Source organism: Monodelphis domestica, chromosome 4 (assembly GCF_027887165.1).
Source record: "Monodelphis domestica isolate mMonDom1 chromosome 4, mMonDom1.pri, whole genome shotgun sequence".
NCBI classification, from domain to species: Eukaryota; Metazoa; Chordata; class Mammalia; order Didelphimorphia; family Didelphidae; genus Monodelphis; species Monodelphis domestica.
The window spans coordinates 412,770,218-412,798,136 of NC_077230.1; the positions used below are offsets into that span (position 1 = coordinate 412,770,218).

Here is a 27,919-nt window from a genome sequence, read left to right on the forward strand (position 1 = left end):
GCTCATTAAATTATCCAAAGGTTGTATACAGGTTGTAACCATGTTGATAGAGTCCATCCATCATCATCTAGGTGATAATTAACAAAGGCAAAAAGGAACAAAAGGCTGTTTAGGCAACATATGACCTCAATGGATCTGGTGACAAAGCATTTATAAGGACCTATGGTTTTGCCACAGAAAAGGGTTTGTCCAAATTGTTTATGGACTTTTTATAATGGTTATTTTCTCTAGTCCAGTCATATGGGGAGAGTACAAATAAAGACAATGTAACAGAATATATAGCTAATAGCCAAAACACGGTAACTGAAAATGACATAGTGTAACAGAATATTTTATCAGATTAATATGTGACCTTAAAACATAAAATTGAATTTTAAAGCAAATAATCAACAAATACAATAAGTGTGACAGGATATAGGCACTGAATTCAAGAGTCCTTTTCTCCAATTCTTATAGCTATGTTACAGAGACTTCTTCACTATTTGGAGGGGAAGAAACTGAAACAGTTAACATCAATAAGGCAAATGGAGTCTGAAAAGCCTTAAAATTAACCTCCAGTCTCTTTAAGGTTCCTTCCCCTCCCAAGTATCATCCATCTAGATTCCTTTGGTCATACTTTTGGGGTTCCCCATACAGGGGCAAATTTCCACACTACATAGTGTGAATGAACCCCTTATTGGATGTGTTCCAGAGGCTGAGTATGCTTATGAATCTCCCTTCTGAATCTTGAGATTACTCAAACTAACAGCAAGGACAAGTGCACCCAGGTATGGTAGTAAGAAAAAAACATCCTAAAATTGAGCTGTGGAGGCTTGGTAATGCTCTCTGGGAACAGGAACTGTTTGAAATAGGCAGGAAACTGGACCATGCTTGCAATTCTACTTCCTATCCATAGTTGGCACTACCCTAGTATATATATATATACTGGCTAGAAGTTTAGAGGTTAGGAAGAGTAACCTCCCTTTCCTCCCCAGGGGTAAAAAATAGGAGGTAACAGCTTGGTTCCACTGACACATGGGCAAGGACTATTTCTCCCCTTGATTGTTCCCCCCAGCTATGTGGGCAGGGAGTTAAGAGGGTGGAAACTTGCCCCCAGATGAAAGCCCTGAGGAAGCTAATTGTTGCCTGAGAAACACCTGAACTTCCAAGACAGCAGCAAGCATTCAAATATTAGCAATGTAATGGAAAGGTGGGGTGGGGTGGGGTTGTTATATTTTACTAGCTGTGCAGAAAACAGCTCATAAGGACCCCCAGCCAGTGTGCTCAAGAGAAGCAGCGCAGACTCACTGTGGCAGGCTTGCTGCAGCAGGCTCCACAAGGACCCCCAGGCAATATCTGGTCAAACTTGGGAAGCAGCAACAGTTGCAGCAATAGCAGCAGTGGCGGATGGCTACAGGCTTTTATAACTAATCTGTCTTTTTGTCTATTAAAAAAATTGCTCTAACAACTTAGAGAGGAGCAAGAGTCCTAAACTCCAGACTTCTGGTCACCAACAATGTAAAATTTAAATTAATATCCAACAACTCCAAGTATTATGTTTCATAAAGTTTGTTAGTAATCACTTGAAGTAGGAGAAATAAAAGAACAAAAGTAAAAGCCTGAGTAAAGCCACGTGAGAAAAATTCTCCTGCCTGGCACTCACCCAACCACCACAGCTGCATTTCTGGGAGAACAGAGAGAAGGTGGGGCTACACTCAAAAGATATCCTCCCTACTAGTATGTAATGTGAGAAGGAGCATGGGAAGCTGGGAAAGAGAGTTCTGGGGAGCAAATTCTAATTATACAGTAATTAATTTTAAGGCAGATGAGTAGTGTTAGACAATTGGGATAAGGTGACTTGCCCAGGATCCCTCAGGTAGGAAGTGTCTGAAACCAGATTTGAGCCCAGGCTCTCCCAACTCTAAGCCTGGCACTCTACTCTGCCACCAAGCTACCCCTATTATTTATTTGTAAAAAAACAAAAACAAAAACCCTCACCTTCTATCTTAGAATTACTACTGTGTATTGGTTCCAAGGCAGAGGAGTTCTAAGGGCTAAGCAATGAGGGGGTAAGTAACTTGCCTAGGGTTACACAGCTAAGAAGAGTCCAAGGCCAAATTTGAACTCAGGACCTCCTGTCTTTAGGACTGGCTCTCCATCCACTGAGCCACCCAGCTGTCCTCTATGAGTATGATCTTAATAATAATCTTACAATTATGAAATCAGGAACATTAGCTCTGTACCATCAGGAACAAAGTGAGTTTTTAGGGTCGTCTGGATTTTCTGGATTTAATTTTTAAAAATCACAAAAGTATTTGGTACATACTCTCCCGAGAGTATCCTCTGTTAGAGTTCTGATTTCTGTTTCCTGGCAAATACAGAGCAGATGAACCATTCTGTGACTGATTTGGATACCTACCACCCCCTCTGACAGAAAGCGGCCCATCCATAGCCAAACTTCATGTTTCTAGGCATCGACACAGAAAACCAAAAGGACCCCACACACCCTACTCCAAGGGGCCAAGGGGACCATGGTATCAAAGTACTTCCTTGTTCATTTGTCCTTCATTTCAAAGAGGACCAATAACATGGCAGGGTAATAGCCTGACTCAAGCATGATTTGGAGTTGATGAGTCTGAAAATATCTCTTTCTTTCTCTTTTATCTGATTCCAGGAAACACCTATTCTGGGCAGTTTGTTTTAGGTGAACTTCAAGGGCACGGGATAATGAAATACAAAGAAGGTGGCAAATATGAAGGAGAATTTTTAAATGGAGTGAGAGAAGGTACGTTTTTGTTTAATCAAAACCCTTTCTAATTATCTAGAGCATGCCTATTCCCAAATCCAGCCTCATGTAAATAAATGTTTTGAAGTCCTCCATCCCCCAAGACTTATGGCTTTTTTGAATCTGCTCAGGGCACGGCCACCTCAGTGTGACTTCTTCAGCCAGGGCTCGCATGTTCAGACTTTGGAAACATAGTGAAGCAAATCAGAGTCTCCTATCTCAATATCCAGGAGATAGTTTGGATAAATTTATGCCCATCTCCAAAGTCACCCCAAACCTTATTAATGGAACTTGGGCTGATTCAACATTCGCTTAGACCAGGATCTGGGGACAGCGTGAACTCATTCGCAAACTCTTGCTGACTTATGTTGACTTCCTGCAATTGTACCAAAACTTCCGTGATAAATAAAGAGGCAATGAATGAACGAATGACGGTTGTTTCATTGTTTTATGCCTGGGATTTCGGCACTGTGTGGAATCTCCTGGCATGGAGAATCCTTCCACCATGAAGATTGGTAGCTCCTCTGTATCACAGTCTTAGAATTTCCTGGGATGCCAAGAAGTTAAATGAACTTGCCATGTATTTCAGAGGCAAACTTGAACCCAGGACTTTGTGACTCCAAGGCTGGCCTTCTATCAAAACACAATGGCATTCCACCCATCATCCCTTCAATAGCTCTTGTAAATCCAGGCATATTTATATTTTAAACACAAATCAGATTGTAATTTTAAATATCCTTTGCTTAGATAAAAAAAAATTTATGGATATTTTTTATAGAAAGATTCCATTTTCCACTTTTGTCCCAATAGCTAATAATATTTTCAAAACACCACTCCCCTTACCTTTATGTTAAATCACCTTACACTGAAGATCATCTACCCAAATGAGGCCTATATAGTTTGTTGAATTTCCTATACCTACACTGGTAAAACACTGAGAACTTCCCCATCTGCTAGATTATTGACTGAAGGTAGAAGAACATAGAGCCTCTAGTTAGCACAGTGGATAGAGCACTGGATTTGGAATCAGAAAAGCTTATCTTCCTGAGTTCAAATCTGACTTCCGACACTAGTTGTATGATGCTGGGCAAGCCACTTAATTGTTTGCCTCAGTTTCCTCATCTGTAAAATGAACTGGAGAAGGAAATGGCAAACTGCTACAATATCTTTGCCAAGAAAACCCCAAATGGGGTCACAGAGAATCAAACATGACAGAAAATGACAACAATTACGAGAGACAGATCTAAAGACAAGTTCTGCTCAGTATGTCACAAACTACAAGGTTTTTAATACTAATTTACAAAAATAGAGGTTCCAGTTAAGTCTCTAGCTGAAAGACAATGATGGCTTATTTTTCTTTAGCAAAGATGGCCAGTTCTTGCCTTGTTTTTCATTTAGCTTTCTTTAATTCTCGTCTTCTTGACGCACCTCTCTGGAGTGGACATTCTTGTTTATCTTTTCCTCCTGCTTACTCAAAGTTTTCCTGGTTCTCCTCCCATATGGCCAACTGCTCCTTCTCAGTCTTCTTAGCTGGTTCTTTATCCAAGCCATTCTACTGAGACTCTGTCCTGGGCTCTTGATCGGTGATCTCACCAGTTTTCATGGGCTCCATGATCATTTATCTGTAGATGATCTGTAGATATATAAATAACTTCTTATCTAGCTATCTTATTTCTTTCTACTTATAGTTATTTATCACCGTGCAGCATATATTTTACCATCTAAATCTATCTTTCATCTATAGTTGCATAACCCCATATATCTATATCTTTTGCTATTTATGTCTAGCTAGGCTTTCTCCTGACAGTACCAATGACCTCTTGAACACTTTGAACTTGATGTCCTGTAGGCATCTCAAACTCATGTAAACCTTAAAATTTCTTAGACTTATAAATGTTGGAAATTTCACCATTGGGAAATTTCATACTTGGAAAATTTCTTACTGATAGTCTATTGGAATGTGAACCCCATTGGCATGGGAGGTTCCTCCTCCTCCCTTCTTAAGATTACTTTAGGACAGAAACCTTTTGCTGAACAATGGAAAGGGCTTTGACCTATGCTTAAGCATAGAACAGGAAGTTCTTTGAGTCATGATTGATTTTAGAATTGATACAATCTCCACCCTACTCAGTCCTAACAGGATTTAGGAAGGGCTGCAGCATAGATCAAAATTTAATTATTCCAATCTCCACTCTACTCAGGGTAACAGGATTTAGGAAGGGCTGTAGCAAAGGATCAAGATTTAATTATTTGAGAATATGACCTTCAACAGACATGTGCAAAGCCACAGACCTCTGGGCGGTCCTGGGTTAAGCTAGAGCCACCATTGGCACAGGGAAGACATGGACAGTGATTGGTAGATGTGAGAACTGAGGGGAGGGAACTTGGATGGTTTCCTTAAAGATAGCGGGGTCTGAGGACTGGAGGGGAGGGGTTCGAGAGGTGGTTGGTTGGAGAGGTTGTGCTCTGAGAAGCTTGCTCTGAAGGAAGCTGGAGGTGGAGGCCCCTGAGACTGTTTCTCCATTTTGGTCACGTGAGTGATAGGGACTGATCTCCTTTCTTTGCCCCAGCTATCTAAGGGCTTGGGCTTTTTGGCCCAGCCTAAACAGAAGGGGTATTTAAGCCCTATTCCCTTCTCTCCCCTTTCTCTCTCCCTCTCTCTCTCTATCTCTAATACCTTTCTTCCTCCTGTTTGTAATTAAACTCCACAAAAGGTTGACTGCTGACTTGAGTTTTCATTTAGGAATTACATAGCTGAATTCCTTGGCGACCTTAAATTAATATATATCAGTCTTTTAAAGTGATTTCCTTCCCACACTCAACATGTCTAAAATAAAACTCATTCCCTTTTTCTCTAAGCCCTCTTCTCTCCTAAAGTCCCTATAATTGTCAAAGGTATCACCAACCATCAGTCTTCAAGACTTCCCACCTTGTTGGGTATCTAGCTGGAACAGTGGAAAGAGCTCTGAGACTGAAGTCAGGAAGACTGAATTCAAATCTGGTCTCTGAGACTTACTGACCCCAAGTAAGTCATTTAACCTCCCTTAGCTTCAGTTTCTTCATCTGAAAAATGGGCATACAGATAGTACCTACCTCTTAGAGTTGGGCGGAGGATCACGAGGCAATATTTGTAAAGTGCTTTGCAAATCTTAAAGCACTACAGATAGGCTCATATTATTATTGTTATTATTGACTTCTTATTCTCACTACACCTATCCAACCAGTTACTAAATTTTGCCATTTCTACTTTACAACATCTCTTGTATCCATCCCCCTCTCTCCACTCAAACAACCACAATTCTAGTTCAGATGCTCATCATCCCTCACCTGGACTTTCTACCTGGTTTCCTGTCCTTCCATCTCTGCCCACTCCAGGCCATCCTCCATTCAGCTGTTTTTCCTAAAGCAGGTCTGACCACACCACTGCTCCTGCTCAGTGAGCCTCAGTGGCTCCCTGTCACCTCTCAATCAAGTACAGTCAAGCCCTGTAACCTCGGGGATATATTCTAAACTACTGTGGATGACTGAAACCGCAGATACAGCAAACACCTGCTGATCCCAACTATAATGTGATTTTCTTATATTTTTATTTTAAAACCCTTACCTTCTGTCTTAGAATCAATGCTGTGTGTTTGTTGTAAGGCAGAAGAGCGGTAAGAGCTAGGCAATGGGGATCAAGTGACTTGCACAGCTAGGAAGTGTCTGAAGCCAGCTTTGAACCCAGGCTCTCGATCCACTGAGTCACCCAGCTGCCCCCTATAATGTGATTTTCTTGTATATATGCATAGATATATATATATATATATATAAAATAAAGTTTATTTGATGAACACACAGGAAGACATTACCAACATTAAATATAACAATAATAATAAAATACATTATATATTACTATACAGTATTGTATAGTAGTCCCCCCTTCTCCATGGGGGATACATTCCAGGACCCCCAGCAGATGCCTGAAATCACAGACAGTTCTCACTTTTACTTTTGATTTTTAACATCTAGGTTCACTTTATGGTACCATGATCTCCTGCCCCTTGGTTCAGCACTCAATGGCCTCCCATTCTACCACCCCCACCTACCCAAAAAACACCCCCCCCAAGTGAAAGCAGAAGTCCTAGGTTATGGGCATACCACTGCCACTGGTGGATTTCTGGGGTAGGGAGAAGAAAACTTTGCCCTAGCCTGCCTGTTCACCTGCTTGTCTGTCTTCCATCTGTCCTTGCTTAAGCTCTAGCTTCCACATGTCTTTGAACCATGTACCAGCTTCCTCTCCTATAAGGCAGTGGATCCCTCTCTGCCCCTGGGTGACCATGGGTCATTGAAATTGTAGAAAACAAACCCTTCCATAAAGGGATACCTCTGAATAAATGCCTCTGTGTGAGATTTAAAAATATTCTCATTCTCTCTCTCTCTCTCTCTCTCTCTCTCTCTCTCTCTCTCTCTCTCTCTCTCTCTCTCTGTCTCTATAATTGTGTTTCTCTCCCCATCTCTATTTCTGTTTCTCCCTTCCTTCCTTCCTTCCTTCCTTCCTCCCTCCCTCCCTCCCTTCCTCCCTTCCTTCCTTCCTTCCTTCCTTCCTTCCTTCCTTCCTTCCTTCCTTCCTTCCTTCCTTCCTTCCTTCCTTTCTTTCTTTCTTTCTTTCTTTCTTTCTTTCTTTCTTTCTTTCTTTCTTTCTTTCTTTCTTTCTTTCTTTCTTTCTTTCTTTCTTTCTTTCTTTCTTTCTTTCTTTCTTTCTTCCTCCCTTTCTTCCTCCCTTTCTCCCTCCCTCCTTTCTTTCTTTCCTCCTCCCTTTCTCCCTCCCTCCTTTCTCTTTCTTTCTTTCTTTCTTTCTTTCTTTCTTTCTTTCTTTCTTTCTTTCTTTCTTTCTTTCTTTCTTTCTTTCTTTCTTTCTTTCTTTCTTTTCTTTCTTTCTTTCTTCTTTCTTCTCTTCCTTCCTTCCTTCCTTCTCTCTTTCTCTCTTTCTCTCTCTCTTTCTTTCTTTCTTTCTTTCTTTCTTTCTTTCTTTCTTTCTTTCTTTCTTTCTTTCTTTCTTTCTTTCTTTCTTTCTTTCTTTCTTTCTTTCTTTCTTTCTTTCTTTCTTTCTTTCTTTCTTTCTTTCTTTCTTTCTTTCTTTCTTTCTTTCTTTCTTTCTTTCTTTCTTTCTTTTCTGCCTTCCAGAAACACTTGCCTCATTTCAATGTCTTGTGCACAATTCACCCTCTTATATTATCCTACCTTGACACTGCTTGTCACCTACCCTTTGAATGCTCTGCTTCCTCACGTATGTCCCCTTAGCTTCCTTGACTTCCTTCAAGACTCAACTTCCCTTCTAGAGAAAGCCTTTCCACAGATGCTGATGCTTTCCTATTCCAAATTGCCTCCTGTTTACTCATTATGTTACTTCTGTACCCATTATTATTTACCTGTGATCTTCTCCATGGAAATCAACTCTTTGAGGGTAGGGATTATTTGGAGGGGGGAAGAGGGGGATCCTTTTTTTGTTTATCTCCAGCCTTATAGCCCAATACTATGCACAAAATAAATAAATGCTTACTGAGTGAGTTTGTTCATTATTTACATCTGAAGGTAGCTATTGAGAGCTTCCAAAACAGAATAGTAAAAAGCAAAACTCCCCTTAGAACTCAATGGGATTTCTATCCTACTATCTGATCCCTCAGGTCTAATTCCAGTGTACCTGGGAGAGGTGGGTCCCTCCATCGGTTCTGCATATTAATCCCACACTCTATATATACGTACTTCCCAGTTTTAAAAAGATGTCAAGTTAAATTCAGTTGTTTCTCTAGCACTTCTAGTTATTTAACAACTGATTTAAAGCCAAATTAGAATAGAGTCTGAGATTCAAGAAAACACAGATAGACCCTCAAATTATAGCATCCCAGAAGGTTCAATGACACCTCCTTTTACAGCTGAGGCGACTGGACACAATGAGTGTATTTTTTCCTTAAAATGAATAAAGTGGACCCAGATCCCTTCTCTTCATACAAACCACTAGCATGATACTCTGATCACTGTTGCTGAAAAGTCCCCACAAAGCAGCTAGGTAGTTCAGTGGATAGAGAGCTACTCTTGGGGACAGGAGGTCCTAGGTTCAAATCTGGCCTCAGATACTTCCTAACTATGACCCTGGGCAAGTCGTTTAACCCCAACTGCCTAACCCTTGCTGCTCTTCTGTCCTAGAATTGATTCTAAGACAAAAGATAAGGGTTTACTAAAAAGTCCCCCACCTCCCCAAAAGGAGAAAACAATTAAAAACACAACACTTTATAGTATCAATTTAAAGGCAATCAAACTCCCTACCATGATTCTGTTTTTGATTTTGTCAGAAAGGAGAAATGACAAGGAAAATATTCCCATAACATTCCTCAGCTTTTCAGAACCGCCTGAAAATAGCACAAAGCTTTGATGAAACTGTAGTCTCTTAAGATTTGTATTCAGCCTTTCAGGTGAAAGCCCATTAAGTAGACCATCCAAACGATAATATCACTGTCCTTATTGTGAAGTGGAGATTTCTTCCAAAGTTAAAAAAACAAAAACAACAACAACAACAATAAAAAAAAAACCCATCTTGGCTAGAGCTAACAGACTTTTGTCACAGCATAAGGCATGATTTTTTTTGTCATGTGTATGGAATTTAATTTTTTTCCTTTTATTTAGGGCATGGGTTCCTCATGGATAAAAATGGACATATATACCAAGGCTCATTCCATAAAAATAAAAAACATGGAGTAGGACAGATGATCTTCAAGTAAGTCTGATTGATTCACGATCACTAAGAAAATTGTTCATTTCCCAGTGAGATATTGGGAGTCTGTCAAGTCCAAAAGGATGAGAAACTAACTGGGGCTCGAATTCACAAAGCCCAGGTTTTTCATCTTTTCCCACCTACACCTAATAGCTGGTTATGTGATCCTGGGCCTGTTTGCCTCAGTTTCCTGTTTGCCTCAGTTTCTTCATCTGTCAAATGGTCTGGAGGAGAAAATGACAAATCATTTCAGTATCTTTGCTAAGAAAACCCCAAATGAGGTCACAAAAAGTAGGTCATAACTGACTTGATAATAACAAATACCTAATGGATTCACTGAACACTTTAGATATTTTGTAATGATAAAACTATTTCAGGGCATGTGTGTGTGTGTGAGCATGCATGCATAAAGAATTATATATCTTGGGGGCAACTGGGTGCCTCAGGAGATTGAGAGCCAGGCCTAGAGATGGGAGGTCCTGGGTTCAAATGTGGCCTCAGACACCTCCCAGCTGTGTGACCCTGGGCAAGTCACTTAACCCCCATTGCCTAGCCCTTACCACTCTTCTGCCTTGGAGCCAATACTGTGTATTGGCTCCAAGGCAGAAGGTAAGGGTTTAAAAAGAAAAAAGAATCATATATCTTGATGAATGCTAATATTGGGGGCAGCTGGGTGGCTCAGTGGAGGAGAGCCAGGTCTAAAGATGGGAGGTTCTGGGTTCAAATCTGGCCTCAGACACTTCCTAGCTATGTGATCCTGGGCAAGTCACTTAACCCCTATTGCCTAGCCCTTACCACTCTTCTGCCTTAGAGCCAATATATAGTATTAATTCTAGGACAGAAGGTAAGGGTTAAAAAAAAAAGAATCATATATCTTGAAGAATGCTAATATTGGGGGCAGCTGGGTGGCTCAATGGATTGAGAGCCAGATCTAAAGATGGAAAGTCCTAGGTTCAAATCTGGCCTCAGATACTTCCTAGCCATGTGATCCTGGGCAAGTCACTTAACCCCCATGGCCTAGCCCTTACCACTCTTCTGCCTTAGAGCCAATATATAGTATTAATTCTAGGACAGAAGGTAAGGATTTAAAAAGAAAAAAAAAAGAATGCTAATATATAAAAAACATTTTTAGCTGTAGTTTTGATTTCTTCTCCATCACACTCATATGCTAGCTAAAATACATTTTGTTTTTTTAATTGCTCACTTCTTTGTTGAAATCAGTCATCATTGTGTTTAATAAAAAATATCTAACCTTTTTTTTAAAGCTCCTCCCTCCCCCTCCTCCCCTCCTCAAACCTTGCAGCCCTGGCCTGGAGTACCTGTCTTTGTTGTAGACTCAAGGTTGCTTAATATCTGTGCAGATTATAGACAGCGAAAGCTTGTAAGAAATTTGAAAGATGACATTCTCTGGCAATATATAGGCTTTCTCCTTTCAGAATCAAGGCATAATGTTATATGTTTTAAACATATTTAAAACAAATTCTTCAGGCAGATTCTCATATGCAAAATTCTGCTTGTGGCATCCTTAAATACAGTAAAATCTACTGAAAAATATGGAGCCACCTCTTTCTTTTTATTCTTCTCTGTTCTTTTCTATTGGGCTTTGCCAACACTGTACCTTTTCAACTGAATAAAACAGTCTACATTGATAGAATTGAAGAATGTTGGTGACCTCCCAATAGTTAGAAAAATATTGATGTTCCACTGCTGTAAGCAGGCCTGTCCCCAACCTCAGAGCCTTTGAGTTGACTGACTTCCTCCTTAACAACAAGGTTATCAGGACTTTCCCTTTTTGTGGGTCTTCCAAAATCAGGGACGAGGCAAAAGGTAGGATTTCATAAAGAACCATCTGTGCGGTGTCTATTTTTGCTTCAGTCGCTGGTGGAAAAGTCTTGAACACTAGTCACAGGAATCAATCTGAATCACTCCCTGTCAGCTGGTCTCCCACTTCCCAAGGCAAGTGCCAAAATCTTGTTGTGAGTCCCATGGACTCGTCTTCTAGAGGGTTCCGTTTTCGTGAGGACGCCATTTGTCCCCCCACAGCAGGTGCCGGGGTGGCGAGGCCTGGGCCAGCAGTTTTCTGTCTGACCCACAGGCCCACCTCTTAGGAGCCTCCAGACTGATTCCTCTCTTTGTGTGATTTAGAAACGGTGATAAATATGAAGGAGACTGGATTCTGGACCAGCGACAGGGGCACGGGGTGCTGTACTCTGCTGATGGATCCACTTACGAGGTATCTGGGAAGCCTTTTAGGGATGTCAGATGAGGGACTCCTACCCCGACCCCTTCAGGGAATGGTCACATCAAAGCAGATTTTTTTTTTCCTTTTTCTTAGTAGTTTAGACGTTTTCCTGGCTCTTCAGGTCAGTATGGCAGCGACCTGGTCTCTGACACGAGCTGTGTAGCCTTGGATACATTTCTTTCCATGGATCTCAATTCCTTCATCTGTACGTTTAAGGGGCAAAGGAGATGGCTTCCAGCTTTAGATTTATGTAGTCCTCGGAACTCCAGGAAAATAGAGAAATCAGTCCAGAAAAAATGTCCACTAGGGGGCCTTTCCCCATTCATGCCACCATCCAATAGTAACAACAATAGAGCACTGGTGAGCCTTTGCTTCACAAATTAATTTAATGGCAACTGTTTTACCTGCCCGTCATTTCCAGGAGGAATCCTTGCTGCTGATTTCAAGTAGTTAAAAGTTACCCTTTTGGAGGGGCAGCTGGGTGGCTCAGTGGATTGAGAGCCAGGCCTAGAGACAGGACGTCCTGGGTTCAAATGTGGCCTCAGACACTTCCCAGCTGGGTGACCCTGGGCAGGTCACCTGACCCCCATTGCCTAGCCCTGACCACCTTTCTTCCTTGGAGCCAATACACAGTAGGTTAAAAAAAAAAGTTACCCTTTGGGTACAGTGGCGTTCAGGTTCCATACAATGCCCTGGTTCAGGGTGCTTCCCCTGCTCTGGACATGTGCCTTCAGGTTATTTCTTTGGCAGAGACAACTTGTTTATTTCCCAAACCTCAGATCAGAGGCCTCTGGGAAGGAAAGCCGAGGAGAAACCCTGGCTAGGTCTCTGGAAGGAGGGGAACTTGCTTTCCTTGGCTCCCCTCCACACCCCCAGAGCTTTCTTCCCTGCAGAGGGTACATTGCTGTGCCCTTCAGAACTGGCACAGCCGGGAGGTCCCAGGCCGTCCGGAAAAAAGCGAATTTGGGCAATTAGAGAATAATCACAGTGCTGGGCTGCTGGGAAACCTTTTTTTTTTTTAAATCATTTCTGCGGCATTTCATTGAGGTAAGCAGGAAGGCTGGCAAAAGTGACATTTTAGGCGCAGGTTTGAAGAGAGGAGAACAGGCCCTCCCCCGGCGGCCCGGGAGCACAGGATCTGTCCTATCTCATTGCCCAAGGAACGCCAGAATGCCACTGATGCGTGAATCCAGGAAGTGGAGAGCTGCTCCCGCTGTTTAGCTATCTGTTAACATGTCTGCCATGCTCCATTCCCCAGAATGCCTCGCTGGGCCCATTTTCGAGTTCTTTATTCCCGGGCCCCAGGAAAAACAAATGGCCGTGAAAATAACAAACTGCTCTGCCAACAGCCGGTGACCTTCCAGCGACTTAGGGCCATTCTCCGGCCGAGCCTTTCGCTTTTCCGCCCTGTCCTAAGCCATGCCCCCCGCAGCTTCACGGGAAGGCGCAGGAGCCTAATCCAGTCCCGCTTGGTCGGCCACCTGGCCCAGCAGCAGGTTTCAGCCGCTCTGTCTGCCTCGTTACGGGGAGCGTCCATAGTTACTCAGTTGCTGTGCGGGCAGCAAGGGAGGGAGGGCGGCGGGGGGCGGGGCGGGGGTCGAGAGGGGGGAAGGGCAGTGGATGGGGGTATAACCTCCTTCTGGGACCGTAGGTCCAGGGAAGAAGGAAGTGTCCCCCCTTCCGGAGCCGCAGGGAGGCCGAACGAAAAGAATCATGGGCCTGTCGGTAGCTGGGGAGCCACATTTCTATTTTCTTGTGGGGCTCCGCGGTAATTACAGCAATGGCGTCCTGCTGGGGCTGGCGCGCTCCGTCCACTAGGTGGCGCTCTCGCCTTGGCGTAGGGCCTCCCCGCCTTGGAGTGAGCCCTCTCTTCTCCCATCGGGGTTGTAAATGTTTAGAACTCTACTTAAATTTACAATTTAAATGTGCTCAAAAGTGGGGGAATACGTTCAATGGGAAAATGTCACCCGATTTGGGCTCCAAACAATGCTTTGCTGCTTTATTGCTGATTTATTAAGCATCCAAATGGAAACTCACAGATTTATGAAATGTGCAGAAAATAAATTTCAATAAAAACAGGCTCTTCGCATTCCCCGCACACGGGCGATTTTAGAGTGCGCTGCTCTGTCAGAAAGTCATAAAAACAAGGGGATTCACGGGCAAGTTTGCTCGCCCGCTTTAACTGCTTGCTCCGTCTTAACTCTAATGTATCGTACTGTCATTAGGCGTGCATAATCAGTCTATAAAGCACGTCAATCTGCCCAACAGAAGCCGCCTAAGCACTGGCCGGCGTTCTGAATCCCATCGCTTGTTAAATGGTATTTTCTCCTTATGGGCCCCGGACACATCTGATCACGCTTCTCCACAGTTCCTTGGCGTGCTGAGTAAAGGCTTTGCAAGAAACACTCTGCCCACCCTGCGTCCCTTCTACGTTTTGTCCAGTTGGGCAGTTTCTGAGGCTCCCCCCAAAGGCAGGAAGTGGTCAACAGTAAGGACAGGGACTGCGAGCAGATGGGTCTGGGGCACAGCTACAGGCACTCTGCAGGAGAGGCGCTGGCCACGCTTTTCCGCCCCAGGCTGAAAGGGGGGTCCACTCGTCTCCAACAGCCAGTCACACAGCTCAGTCTGGGACCTGAAAGATGAAAGGTGTCCTGGGTATGTTGTGGACGGGGCTGTCCTCAGGCTGAGGAGGAGCAGGGAGGGAAGGAGGCTAGACACAGGGGAAGAAGAAAAAGTCAGGCCCAGAGAGGAGAGGTCCTGGGTTCAAATTTGGCCTCAGACACTTCCTAGCTGGGGGACCCTGGGCAAATCACTTAGCCCCCATTGCCTAGCCCTTATCGCTCTTCTGCCTTAGAAGCAATAAGGCCAAAGGTAAGGGTTTAAAAAAAAAAAGAACTTGAATGTGATGGCTTCAGATCATAGACATAGACCTTCTAGGCCGTTCAGTCCAATCTCCTTTTTAACAGATCACAAAAATGAGAGCCAACAAATTCCTTTCCAGGCTGACCCAGGAGAACTTTACAATTGTGTCCACATATATATACATTTAGAAAACAGAATCTAGAGAATCTAATTTAATAAATAAATGAATTATTAACTGGATTGTTATTTTCCCCCCTGACAATTGGTAGTCATTGTGATATAGTGGCCAGAGAGTTAGCCCCAGAGTCAGAAGGCCCAAAGCTGTACCCTGCCGCTGACACAGGGGGGCCGTGTGACCCACCATAAGTCACTGCACTCCAGTCTGGCAGACACCAAAGGGAGTTCCCTATCCTAATGAAATCACAGGTTTGTTCCCAAGCCTAAAAGCTAGTGGTCTGTCTGAAATCAGCCTTTTATTTTCCCCTTCAGCTGAGAAGCTTAGCTGGAGATTTATTGGCAGCCAGTGGAAAGGCACACCAGCAGATTTTACTTCCAGACTGATCTAAAAACCAGAATGGAATGGGACACGTCCAGAGTGCTGTGTCCAGCTGGAGGGGTCACATTTAGAAGGGATGTTGACAGGCCAGAGCAACTGCTGAGCAGGACAACTGGGGGATGAGGGCCCTCGAATCTATCTCCCAGGGGCACCAACTGAAAGAATGAGGGATGTCTAGCCTACAGAAGAGAAGACTTGGAGAGAACATGCAAGCCATCTTCAAGTATTTAAAGGTGATTCTGGCTATCAGTCCTTAACCTAATTCAGACTCTTCACTATAAGGTCAAATACTGAAGCTGAAACTGAAATACTTTGACTTCGTGAGAAGAGAGGACTCATTGGAAAAGACCCTAATGTTGGGAAACATTGAAGGCAAAATGGAGGAGGGGGCAGCAAAGGATGAGATGGATAGATAGCATCATAGAAATGGTGAAAATGAGCTTGGGCAGACTTGGAGAGATGGTGGAGTATGGAGGGGATTGGCATGCTATGGGTCATGGGATCACAAAGAGACAGACAAGACTGAGCAACAGGCTATGGCCTCTGCAATGAGTAAATCCTTAAGGAATGGAGAAATGACTTCAGGATAAAGCATTTCTCTTCGGGGGCATTGACTTCACCATTAACAAGTCTCTATTGGCATATGGGTGCCTGGACTCCTGAACGTTCTATCAACTTGAGAAGAAGATTCTGGACCAAAGGAAAGCACACAAGATAACCCATGGGATAGCTTCTTCCACTCAGTGGTGCCATAGTGGAGTACACTTGCAGAGGGAAAAGGAGAGATTCTTAAGGGATTCTTCACTTCAATGATGAAACTGGGTTAGTGTGTCTGCAATCCCTTTCATTTTCACTGATTCTCACTTACAGACTCGGTGATGTCAGGATGACGGGGCTAGTTCCTCCTTGTGTCTTCAGTACATGGATAACTTGCATCCTCTCTGTTGGAGCCAGGGGTGCTCCATTGTCTCTTTCCCCAGTAGGTTTATCCTCCAGAAACAAATTGCTTTCATTGCTTCTGACTGAAGAAATATCCCATGGAGAAAGAGAATAGATTTATACAGGTTGTCCCTGGTGGACAGAGTGAGAAGTGGTGAGGCTGAGGGTGGGGAAGGAGTTATAAAGAAACAGATTTTGATTCTATAAGACAGAACTTCCTGTACATTAGAGCTGTCCAGCAATGAATGGGACAGGTATTCTCGTATTACTGTGTTGTAGACATGACCTTATTATCTCATAACTTGGAAGTAATTTTTAAAATGTAGGGATTAAAATTTAGGGGTTTGACTAAATATATGAGAATTCTAAAATAATATGCAGAGTTCAAGTCAAAATGACTTTCAGTAGTTTATTACAAAGAGGTGGAAAGAGTGAAAGTAGAGAAATGTAAAAAAGAAGGTAGAGAAAATGTCTAGTCTGTCACACTAAATGTTGTTCCATAACCCTCAGCTGGAGGACCCAGTGGTAAATGAATGGGTAAATGAACCATGTGGCCTCCTCCAAGATGGTAAGGCCTCTCTGGACCTAATCTCTCCAGAAGCCAGGAAAGGAGGATCAGCTACTCACTCACCCAATATGAACTCCAAAGGAGAAGAAGATCCAGGAGAAGTCTTACCAGAAGCAGTTTAAGAGCCAAAGACCTAGTCCAAGTCCCAAGCCAAAGCTTCAACCCAAAGACCCCTTGGACAGGAAGTTCAGGACTTTTTATAGTCCTTTTCCCGTCCCTTCCTCCACTTTCTGGAGACCAATTGAAGTCTTTCAACTTGTTTAGCACTGCCCAGGGGGTGGTCAGTCACCTTTGGGGTTGTTACCCACCTTAGTAAGTGACTTGGGAACTCCCTTACTTAGGGGTGTTAAAGTTTTTGGTTGATCAATTTAAAAATAGGCAAGGGGAGAGTTAATCCTATCATCACAAAATCCCACCCAATTAATAGGTTCCTATGGCAGGTGGATTTTAATTGGGACTTAATGGAAGCCAGGGATGTCAGCAGTCAGAACAGTGAAGGTAGAGCATTTTTGGTGACGGGACAGCCAGAGAGGATGCCAAGAGCTGAGAGATGGAGGATCCTGTTCATGAAAGAGCTCGAAGGCCACTGTCACTAGATGGAAGAGTATGGTAGGGAGTAAATTGTAAGAAGACTGAAAAAGGAGGACAGAGCTTGTTTATGAAGGGCTTTGAGAGTCAAACAGAACATTGAGTATTTGCTCCTGGAGGCAATAGGAAGCCACCAGAGTTTACTGAATATGTGTGTGTGTTGGGGGAGGGCAAGGTGACACAGTCAAACCTATGCGTTAGGAAAAACACTTGAGTGACTAAATGGAGATTGGGTTGGAGAGGGGAAAGACTGGAGGCAGTTGTACCTCCAGTGAGCTCTTGTAATAATCCAGGTGTGAGATGATGAAGGCCTGCACTGGGATGAGGGCAGCATCAGAGGAAAGAAGAGGGCTTATTGGAGAGATGCCATAACAGCTTGAACATGGTGGATGAGAGAAGGTGAGAGATAACTCCTGGGTTATAAGCCTCAGTTTCTTTGGGTGTAAAATGATGATAACAATGCTTGTACCACCTCATTTTACAAACCTCAGAGAAGATGCCACTTTAAGCAAATAGAAAGGATTGGCTTTAGCTCCTGTCTGATGTCTCTTCCAAAGCTAAACCACAATTAGGATGGCTTGGAGAGGAAGTGAATACCTGTCCATTCTGTGTCACATAACCTTATTCATGACTCTTCCTTGGGCTCATTCTCATAGAGGTGGCATGGCATTGCAGGAAGAGCTCTGGATTTGAGTGAGGAACCATCCAATTAAAATCCCACTTCACCTCCAGCATTTACCAGTTGGGCGAGCAAGTGTCCCCACCTTTTGGAGCCTCAGTTTTCTTGTCTGCAAAATGGGTGATATTAATACTTGTTCCACCAGCTCACTGTAAGGCTCAAATGCAATTATATTTAATGACTCTTAAGGAGACAAAGAAATGCTGGCTGTTATTATTTGTACTTTTTAACAGTATTTCAGAGGTGGTGGGAGTTTGCTTTGTGAAGGAAGAATTGACAGGAGAGATCATCCTTTGTATATTACATTTTAGATGAGAAGACCTTGACGGTAGTTTATCGTTGTGTCACTGGTCTAAACGGATGGACTCTGTATCAATTAACTCTTTCCTGCTTTTTAATCATTATGATTCCATTCAGTTGCTGAGTCTTATGCTTTGAGTCTAGTGCTTCTCTAATGGCCATGCTAGACTTAACTTCACTTATATACTGGGCACATTAACTGAGTAAGTTAATAATGACAAGAAACTGAAGTTTAAGTGACTCATTAAGGGTCACACAGCAAGGAAGTGTCTGAGACCAGAATTGAACCAAGGTCCTCCCCCCTCCAGGCCTGCCTTTCTATCCGTTGTGCCCCCAGTACATTTATTTCTGAAGAAATACCAGAAAAGGGCATTTTCCCATAACTTTTTCTTTCATTCCTTTCAGTCTGGGATTAGGACTTTATTGCTCATTTCAGAGTCATCATTTGGCCACGTCTTGCTGTCCATCTATGCCCAAGCTGAGGAGTAAGCTTTCTTATGGTCAGGCCTGGAGTGGTTTTGGTTTGGTTTGTTGTTGTTGTTGTTTGTTTATTATAGAGTGACTTAAAAGACATGGCTGCAGTCAAAATGGGGACCAACGGCAACATAGCCTGTCACCACACACAAAAACCAGAAGATCCCTTGCACTGACATTTTCTAAAAAAATGTCCAAGTTAAAATCATTTGAGAACAAGCTATCTGGGCCATGTCATTTCAGTTCTGTTCCCCTCTGCAAAATACCCACACTGAGTTACCATTTAATGTTTTGCCTGCAGCCTTTTGCAAAAGAGTCCATTTGAATAGCTTTTGTGTCTTGCAGAACTAGTCCAAGGCACTGTGGACTCTGTTGCCCAGGGTCCCTTAGATGAAGTCTCCCGTTATGTATTACTGGCTAAGTTTGGTTGCAGTAAAAAGGTTTGTCTGTGCAGTCATATTTCTACATTTTCTTTGGGTCAGAAAAAGAAAATTGTGAAACCCAGAGAGTTTGATGGTTTTTTCCTTAGCTGTCTGGAAACTTCAGAACCAAATACAGCACGTAGTCATCTCATCGGCTCTTCTCTGCTGCCTGGTCGTAATTCCTCCATAGGCTTCCTTCAGATGCTCAGATCTGTTTTGGATCCCTAAAATATTCAAGTTTGCATTTCACTTAATCCTATAACCTGGCTTCGAAACCTTTGCACATTGGCAAAGCATAAAGCCTTGATGAAGAAATACAAATATAATACAGGTTTCTTGATCAGAAATTCCAAGAGGGCCTCATTGGAACACGGCTTCACTTCATACATGGCCCCACTGCTGAGACAGACTCCATGGATAGTATTAAGGGCTTATTTGCTTTGAATACATGAATAAATATCTGTACACAGTTGAGATTAAGAGTAAGCCTGATGGCATAAAAAAGGAGTTGGTGTGTTATTTAATGAACTAAAACATTTGTTTTCACGTTAAAAATGTTTCTTACCTGGGCTTCCTTTTCTCCGACTTCCTCTGGCAGTTGTGTAGGGCCCAGGAAGCAGATGCTGTGTTCCGGTCTGTCCCCGTAGCTGCTGCTTTGTGTGTTTTGGCTAGGTTTAGTTTGTCGTCCTTCCCAGAGGAAGGCCTGCTGTTTGGTACACCTGTTCGCTGCGCTAAACAGGTGGCTACCCGGATGGGCTTTTTCACCTGCAACATTTTTTGTAGAATCAACTTGAGTTTCATTGCCTGCCTGTTTGAAGCCATAGCAGCCCAAAGTGGTTATATGGATGCTTCACTTTTAATAGGCAGATGGAAAAGGAACCGTTATCTTATCCCAACATCTTGGAGGACTGTGAAGGAGAGACCAGGGATCACAGCTAATAATACAATAACCCAAGTTGTTTGGTTTTTTTTTGTTGTTGTTTTTGTCTTTTGAGATTTTATTTGCATTCTGGGAATAGCTACTCAGCCACCGTAGAAGATGAGCTGGTATAAATGCCCTGTAGGCTGGTAAAGTCGTTGTGCTTATCTGCAAGGCTGGTTCATATGCTCAGATGTTGGAAGGTCCTATAACATCAAATCTCAGTTTCCTAAATATAAATTCTTCTGGTAGATAGAGAAAGAGGCATGGTGGATAGATGGCTATTCTTCAGTTTGACAGACTTCCAGGAAGAGGCTCAACTTGGATCAGTAAAGTCAGTTTAAGGATCTCACTATGAAATAGTAGGACTTGACGGGGGTAGAGAGTAGGGGAGATGATTTGGAAAGAAAATTGAAGGGTATCAATGCAACTACATATCAGAACATAATTGACACACGATTAATAATACTCTCTCATTTGATGAAGTTGATAGAAATTGATAGATGAATCAACTTTTGTCTGATTTATTTATAAATTTATAAACTGTCTCAAGTGATTTTAGAAGTAAAGAAGGGGGCAGCTAGGTGACTCAGTGGATTGAGACCCAGGCCTAGAAATGGGAGGTCCTGATTGCAGATGTGGCCAGGTCACTTAGCCCCCATTGTCTAGCCCTGACCATTCACTTGCCTTGGAACCAATACACAGTATTGATTATAAAATGGAAAGTAAAGCTTTTAATTTTTTAAAAATGAAATAAAAAAGTAGTAAAGAAAGAGCATGATAGTGAATGGGGAAAGTCAGAAGGCTGGGGATTTCATCCTACCTCTATGTTACCCAACTGTGCAAAAACCGGGCCTTCAGTTTTCTCATGCATAAAATAGATCATTTTTAGATGCTGGATAAGATGCCCCTCCCAGGGCAGTGAGGTAGTATAGTGAGTGGACAGAGCACCAGGCCTGGAGTCAGGACACTTGAATTCAAATTTGGCCTCAGATAGCTGTGTGAACCTGGACAAATCACTTTACCCTGATTGCCTCAACTTCCTCATCTGTAGAATGAGCTGAAGAGAAAAAAAAAGGCAAACCACTCCCGTATTTTTGCCAAGAAAACCCCAAATGAGGTCATGAAGAGTCAGACAGGCCAAAAATAATTGAACAACCACAAATATCCCTTCCATCTCCCAAATTCTGTGATTCTGAGACTATAAACTGAAGTGTTTATGTTTACTGAGCAGAGCTGAAAATAAAATTTCACTTGAAGACTCATATATTTTAAATACACCAAGGGAACTCACTATTTATAGCAAAAACGTTGGTGAATGAATCTTTTTTGTCCAAGAGCCCTTGGTGCATCTTTTTGCAACGGGAAGAACAATTCTCTAATTACCTGCTTTATTCACTAGGAGGCTGCTGTACAGAGTTTTCTTAAAGCAGGGCTCCCCTGGATAGCACTTCTTTTTGAGGAATTTCACATTTTAGAACTCAAGAATTTTCCTGTTAGAAAGTAGAAAATGGATACACAAAGAGAGCTGAAAAAGACTTCTTTAAACCGAATAGTAATCTTTAAAGCACCCCTGGGGTTACTCGGTGGGTCTGTGGTCCCACTGTGAAGGGCAGCCCCTCCAGGGATGCAGATCACAGATTGTCCTGTCTCCTGCTTCCACGTAGACCTCTTTGTTCATGTCTTCCTGTGACTCTCCCAGATGGGCTTTCGGGTACCTTGCGTCCAAATATCTCGACGGGGTATGGAAGCCATTGGCACTTACAGCTTTTCCATTGGTTATCCTTTACTCCTGCTACAAGACCAGCCCATCTTTCTTTTCTTTTTTCCCCCATCATACAACAAAGTAAAACAAAACCCAGAACTCCTTGTTTTCTTTGCTCCTCACCAGTCTCTACAAGGAACTTTGCAAAAATAGCCAGCATTTCTTTGCATAGTCAGCAAAACACATGTCAGATTTCCTCCAAAATGCTACTTTGCAGGCATTATGGGAACAACCGAGGCAGTGTAAGCGTAATAAAAAGAATACATCAATATAGATGGCAGAAAAGTCAGTCTCAAGATTGAAATTTAATAATTGAGGTGTTTATAGTCACCTAGGAATCCTGAAAATATAATAACAGTTGAAGACTAGATGAGATTTAAGTAACCAAAATTAATTCCAATAAAAGCATAAAAGCTTCTCACTTGGAAAGGGAAATATCATCAATTCACTGAAAATTGCTTCCTGAAAGAAGAAAAAAAAAGTTAAGTACTTATTTCTTGCAATTTATTCAAAACACCTTTCCTCATTCATAATCAGATATCTCTGTGCATGGTAGCCCCTAACAGAATTCTAAGAGAAATTAGCATTAAGAATAAAAGGATTTCAAGATCAAAACAGAACATTTCTATATTTGTCCAAACAAATTATCAATGAAGGTGTTATTTAACATAAGCCTGGTCCTTTGTAAATGACAACCAGATTTTCTGTAGCAATTATTCTATGATTCAATAACTCTTAAAAAAACAAAACCCTTACCTCCTATCTCAGAATGGATATTAAGTATTAGTTCCAAGGCAGACGAGCTGAAGGGCTAGACAGTTGGTGTGTAGTGACTTGCCCAGGGTCACCTGGCTAAAAGTATCTGAAGTCAGATTTGAGCCCATGCCTGGTTCTCTATCCACTGAGCCACCTTCCTGCCCTTGATTCAATAACTCTTCCTAGTTTAGACTAAGCCATTTGTTACTTGAGAGAAAAATGTTATCTTCTTTAGTTGTATATATGTATACACACATATATATGTCATCTTCTTTAATTATGCATGTATACACAGACCTATATACATCTTTCTTAGGGAACTTTGATTAAGCTCTGAAAACCATATATTTCCCCACCTCTTTACACTGAAATACCAATTAAGACCACATCAAGAATGACCAAAGTAAACAGATATGTGTAAGATAAACACCTGTATTGTACGTGTTTATATAATATGTGTAATATACATATATCATGCACATGTGTCTGTGAAAGGAGTTGATCAGGCTCCCAAATCTCCAAAGGCCATCCCATTTCTGATTCTATGATAGGACAAAAATGGGCATCCGCCTCCATGCAAATGAGCCAAAGCGAAGAGCAGACGCAATCTAGAACTAAAGAGGAAGTACGTTTTACTTTGAAAATAAAAGGAAGCCAAAAAAAAAAGGAAACATTTCCCATCAGACTGCATCTACACACATACTCACAAACACACACACACACAGAGCGTACATTCAAAGGAAGATTGCCAGATGGGGGCAGAAAAGTTGGGGAACAATGACTAGTTTTAGCCCAGTGATCAGATATTTTTAAAGAGCCTACGGGTGATCTGTTTCTATTATGGTGTACATATATTACCCAGGCATGTATGTTACAACATGATCTATATGCATATTACCGGTGTCATACATGTGTGTATATTTCACACTATGCCCCCTATGTTAAAAATGAAGCTACAATACAGTTGACTTTGGTCATTCTTGATTTGGTCTTCACTGATATTTCACAATATAAAAAAGGTGGAGGATACAGTTTTCAGAGCTTAATCAAAGCCCAGCAGAGATTAGCATTAGCCAATATATAGCACTAATGGAAATTAAAGTCATTTTAAAATGTATCAGAGCATATTTTGTTCATCACCAGGGTTTATTCTCTAATACTGAGTCTACTTTGTTTTTCCCTTGCTTGGTCTCTGTCCAGAGGATGATGGCAATAATAATAAGCATTTCCCATTTGGGTAGTGTTTAAGGTTTTCAAAACACTCGACATCTATTATCTAACTGGTTATCCTCAGTGGCCTTAACTGCTGTTTTGTGTCTTCAGGTTCGTTTGTTTATATCATATGATGATCATAGAAAGGCAGAGATGCTGGAATTAGAGGACCTGGATTCAAATCCTGCCTCTACTGCTTACTACTTGTGTAACCTTAGGCTAGTCATTTAACTGTTGTGGGCCTTAGTTTGCTCGTCTGCAAAATTAGGGGGTTGAGCTTGATGACCTCTGAAGTCCCTCCCAGCACTAGAGCCAGAGTCCTCACAATGGGCCCATTAGGGAGGTTCTAAGGCCTACCAGGTTAATCAATATAGCCAGCTGAGGTCATTCATCAGCACACCCTTCCTGATGGTCTGACCCAGGTGGGATCACTAGGCAGAGACCGGAGATACACCTGCTGTCCTTATACAGCTCACAAAAGAGGAACCAAATACTGAAAGAATGCGCCAGGTTCTTGGCTTGTATGATTCACACATTAATTTAAATTAAGCCTCTCCCCACTGCTACCTATAAGAAGCACCAGGTCACTAACAGGTTCTTTTAAAAAATATTTGATCGTTGGGCTAAAGCTGGTTGTTGTCCCCCCACCCTACCTCTACTCTGAGAGAGAGATGGGGGGGAGGAGAGAGAGAGAGAGAGAGAGAGAGAGAGAGAGAGAGAGAGAGAGAGAGAGAGAGAGAGAGAGAGAGAGAGAGAGAGAGAGACAGACAGACAGACAGACAGACAGACAGACAGACAGAGGGAGAGAAACAGACAGAGGGAGAGACAAAGGAAGACAGAGACAGACAGACAGACAGACAGAGAGAGAGAGAGAGAGAGAGAGAGAGAGAGAGAGAGAGAGAGAGAGAGAGAGAAACAGACAGAGGGAGAGAAACAGACAGAGGGAGAGACAGAGGAAGACAGAGACAGACAGACAGACAGACAGAGAGGGAGAGAGAGAGGAAGAGAGACTGAAAGAGGGAGAGAGATTGAGAGAGGGAGAGAGAGAAGGAGGAAAGGAGAGAGAGAGAAAATGCAGCCGGAGGCAGGGAAGGGAGAGTGTTTTCTATTTTTTTCTTTCTTCCTTTTATTTTCCAAGTAAAATATGCTTTCTTTTTAGTCCTAGATTGCTTCCACTCTTAGTTTTGGCTCATCTGATCAATCTGCATGGAAATGGATGCCCATTTTTGTCCTAGCTTGTTAAAGAATGTCAGAAATGGAATGGCCCTCGGAGGTTTTGTAGCCTGATCCCTTCATTTCAAAGATGCAGAAAATGAAGCCTTGAAAGAGGGAACAAATTGTCCCAAATCATATAAGTTTTTTTTTTTAACCTTTGCCTTCTGCTTTCTATCAGTTCTAAGACAGAATTGCTGCAAAGACCAGGCAGTTGGGGTTAAGTGACTTGCCTGGGATCATATAGCGAGAAAGCATCCAAGGCCAAATTTGAACCCAGGTTCTACCAACTCCCAACCTGGTGCTCTATCCACTGTGCTACCTAACTGCCCCTAAGCATACAAGTTCTTGGCAGTGTCAGGGCCTGGAACCTAGATCCTTCATGACTCCTTAGTGCCACACTCCAACTTTAATCTCATTCTCAGCTTTCATTTCTTCTTCCACAAAATGGCATTTAGAAGACCCTCTGCTAGAATTTTATCCTGTGAATAAGGCAAGATTTCCCCAGAAAATATGAGGCACTCTCCATTATGGAAGGAGGTGAAAGGCCCAGCCAAGCCAATCACATTGGATAGGAGCACGTGGAATTCTTAAGCTGTTTTGCCACGTGTTGCCGCAGCCCACGTATTATTACATCTGGTGATAAATGGCCCAGAGAGGGGCTGTGGGCTGCCAGCCTTCTTATTAATACATATTTGTTCATTCTTTGGGTGCATGTCAATTAATAGAGAAAGGATAGAATTTTTAAGTGTATGATTTATAACATTAATTAGAAAAGATTCTACACTATTTGATTAGTTACATTGCTCATTTGAATATATTTATACTGATTAATCTCAGTATTGTGCCCATGAATATCTGACTATCCCAGATATCTATTTATATATTAATGTATTCCCGGAATTGCTATATTAAATGATTGCCACATCATTAATAACAATGGTAAATATTATTAATTTTAATCATCAAGTAGCCGGTTAGATATCAAGCCTTGATTATTCAGCAACTCTGTTGAAAAAGGTATAAAGTAGTTTAGAAGATTCTGAAAAGAATATATTACCTTTAAATTAAGTTGATTAATATTACATGTTTACTCCTAATTTTTTCACAGATTAATAGAGAATTAATTTGCATCACTATTACTTATTTTGAGGTTTTGTATGGTTAATTAACTTTCTTGCATTCTATTTATTATCTTACTGCTATATTATATACTGACGTATTGCTTGCAGCCCTCAATATCCAAAGTCACTCCCAAGTTCATCATTTTCTTTATTTCTTTATGAAAACTGTATTAGTATCCATAGTTGCCCCACATCATCTATCGGCAGAGAAATGGGGAAAAACGTCAAAGCAAGAGCAGTGCGATTTTTATTCATTACAATGCCATTGTCGTTTGAAGACTGAAGTTGGTTATCAGTGTTTCTGGAGTTTTTCACATCAATGTTTCAGCTTTGATATAAAACAGCCGCCTGTTTGATTGGTGAATGCATCCTGTGTCTTATGAGTTTCAAGGGACAATTACTCTTACTTGTTGGGGTTAATTACATTCCTATTAAGGCAAAGTCACCTCTTTTGTGACCCCTGTCGTCATGGTGGCCCACTTCCTTTAGAAGATGTCCTTAAACTCTAGGCTTTCAGCCTCTCACCCTGTAAAACCAGGGATAGTCTGGGGGCGCGAGGGGATGGATAAATCAGAGGGGAACCATTCTCCCACCTGAGCATGCCCAGATTACATCTCCAGGTGACATTTCCGTGACACATCGCGGGAAATATCAATGGACAGATATCAATCGCTTATCATTTCCACTTGAGAGAAAACCCAGAATCTGCTTTGCTAGGTCTCTGCTATGCTGTACTTGGAACTCTTTTAAACCTTAATTGTAGGACTTTATAGTCTCCCTGTTCCGTTTCTTTTTTGTTAATCTGGGCTCAGATTTCCAAACTATCTAGATGACTTTGAAATCATGATTCTGTCCCTTCTGGGTGTAGCCAGCAGTTACCTTCATCTTATCAGCCTTTCTGGGAACCACTTGTTAAAAAAGAATTTTTACTGATATCTTTTGGTTTTGTGGGAAAGGAATTCCTCTCCCTTTGTTTCACATCATCCATTAGCGACCTGTGCAATCAGTTTCCTGTCTCGTTGGTTTCAACTTCCTTTCTCTGAGGGCCTGTCTATGCCTGCACATCTCAGTGGTAAATGACATTTTAACTATTACGGTTTTACATCATCCGGATTTTCCCCACACAACAGTATTTGTTACCCTACAAAAAAGGTTGCTATGTTTATTTGGGGGTCTCTGGAGCTTCACCTGCTATCATCGATCTCTTTGGGAAATCTACCTAGCAGGAGATTCCTGGGGTCAAAGGGCAGGACATTTTAGCCACTTCACTCCTGCCGTTCCAAATTGTTTTTTTTTTTTAATTAAAAAAAAATTTTTTAATTAACCCTTACCTTCTGTCTTGGAGTTAATACTGTGTATTGACTCCAAGGCAGAAGAGTGGTCAGGGCTAGGCAATGGGGGTCAAGTGACTTGTCCAGGGTCACACAGCTGGGAAATGTCTAAGGCCAGATTTCAAATTGCTTTTTACAGTGGTTCTACTCCTTCATCCTCTGCCAGCAGGGTGTTCGTGTGCCCTTGTTTCTACCAGCCTTCTCACACGGGCTCTTCCTATCTTTGGTCATCTTTAGCAATTTGCAGCCTGCTTTTCTCTTATTATTAGTGATTGGGGCATCGTTGGTGACTCTGTGAAGAACTGCTTTTTAAGAGGTAATGGACAAATTAGTAAGTAGTCATTGGAGGACAAGAGGGCTGGGGATGAGGCTCTGATGGCCATGACAGGTGGAATGCTTAGGCTGGAGAGAAGACAGGGTGTGCGGGGAGGGCTGCCCCATAGAGAAAGTTAAGGCCT

The 27,919-nt window shown here is 42.2% G+C and overlaps 1 protein-coding gene across 8 annotated transcripts in view; it reads left to right on the plus strand.

The window, feature by feature from the left end:
- Positions 1 to 27,919, plus strand: part of MORN1 (MORN repeat containing 1) — a 262,334-nt gene that overhangs the window by 14,588 nt on the left and 219,827 nt on the right. For all 8 annotated transcript variants that reach the window (XM_056795982.1, XM_056795980.1, XM_056795981.1 and 5 more), the window contains 3 exons: positions 2,654 to 2,764; positions 9,425 to 9,515; positions 11,658 to 11,745. In XM_056795982.1, the coding sequence (XP_056651960.1) occupies positions 2,654 to 2,764; positions 9,425 to 9,515; positions 11,658 to 11,745 (290 nt within the window). The remainder of the gene's footprint in view (positions 1 to 2,653; positions 2,765 to 9,424; positions 9,516 to 11,657; positions 11,746 to 27,919) is intronic.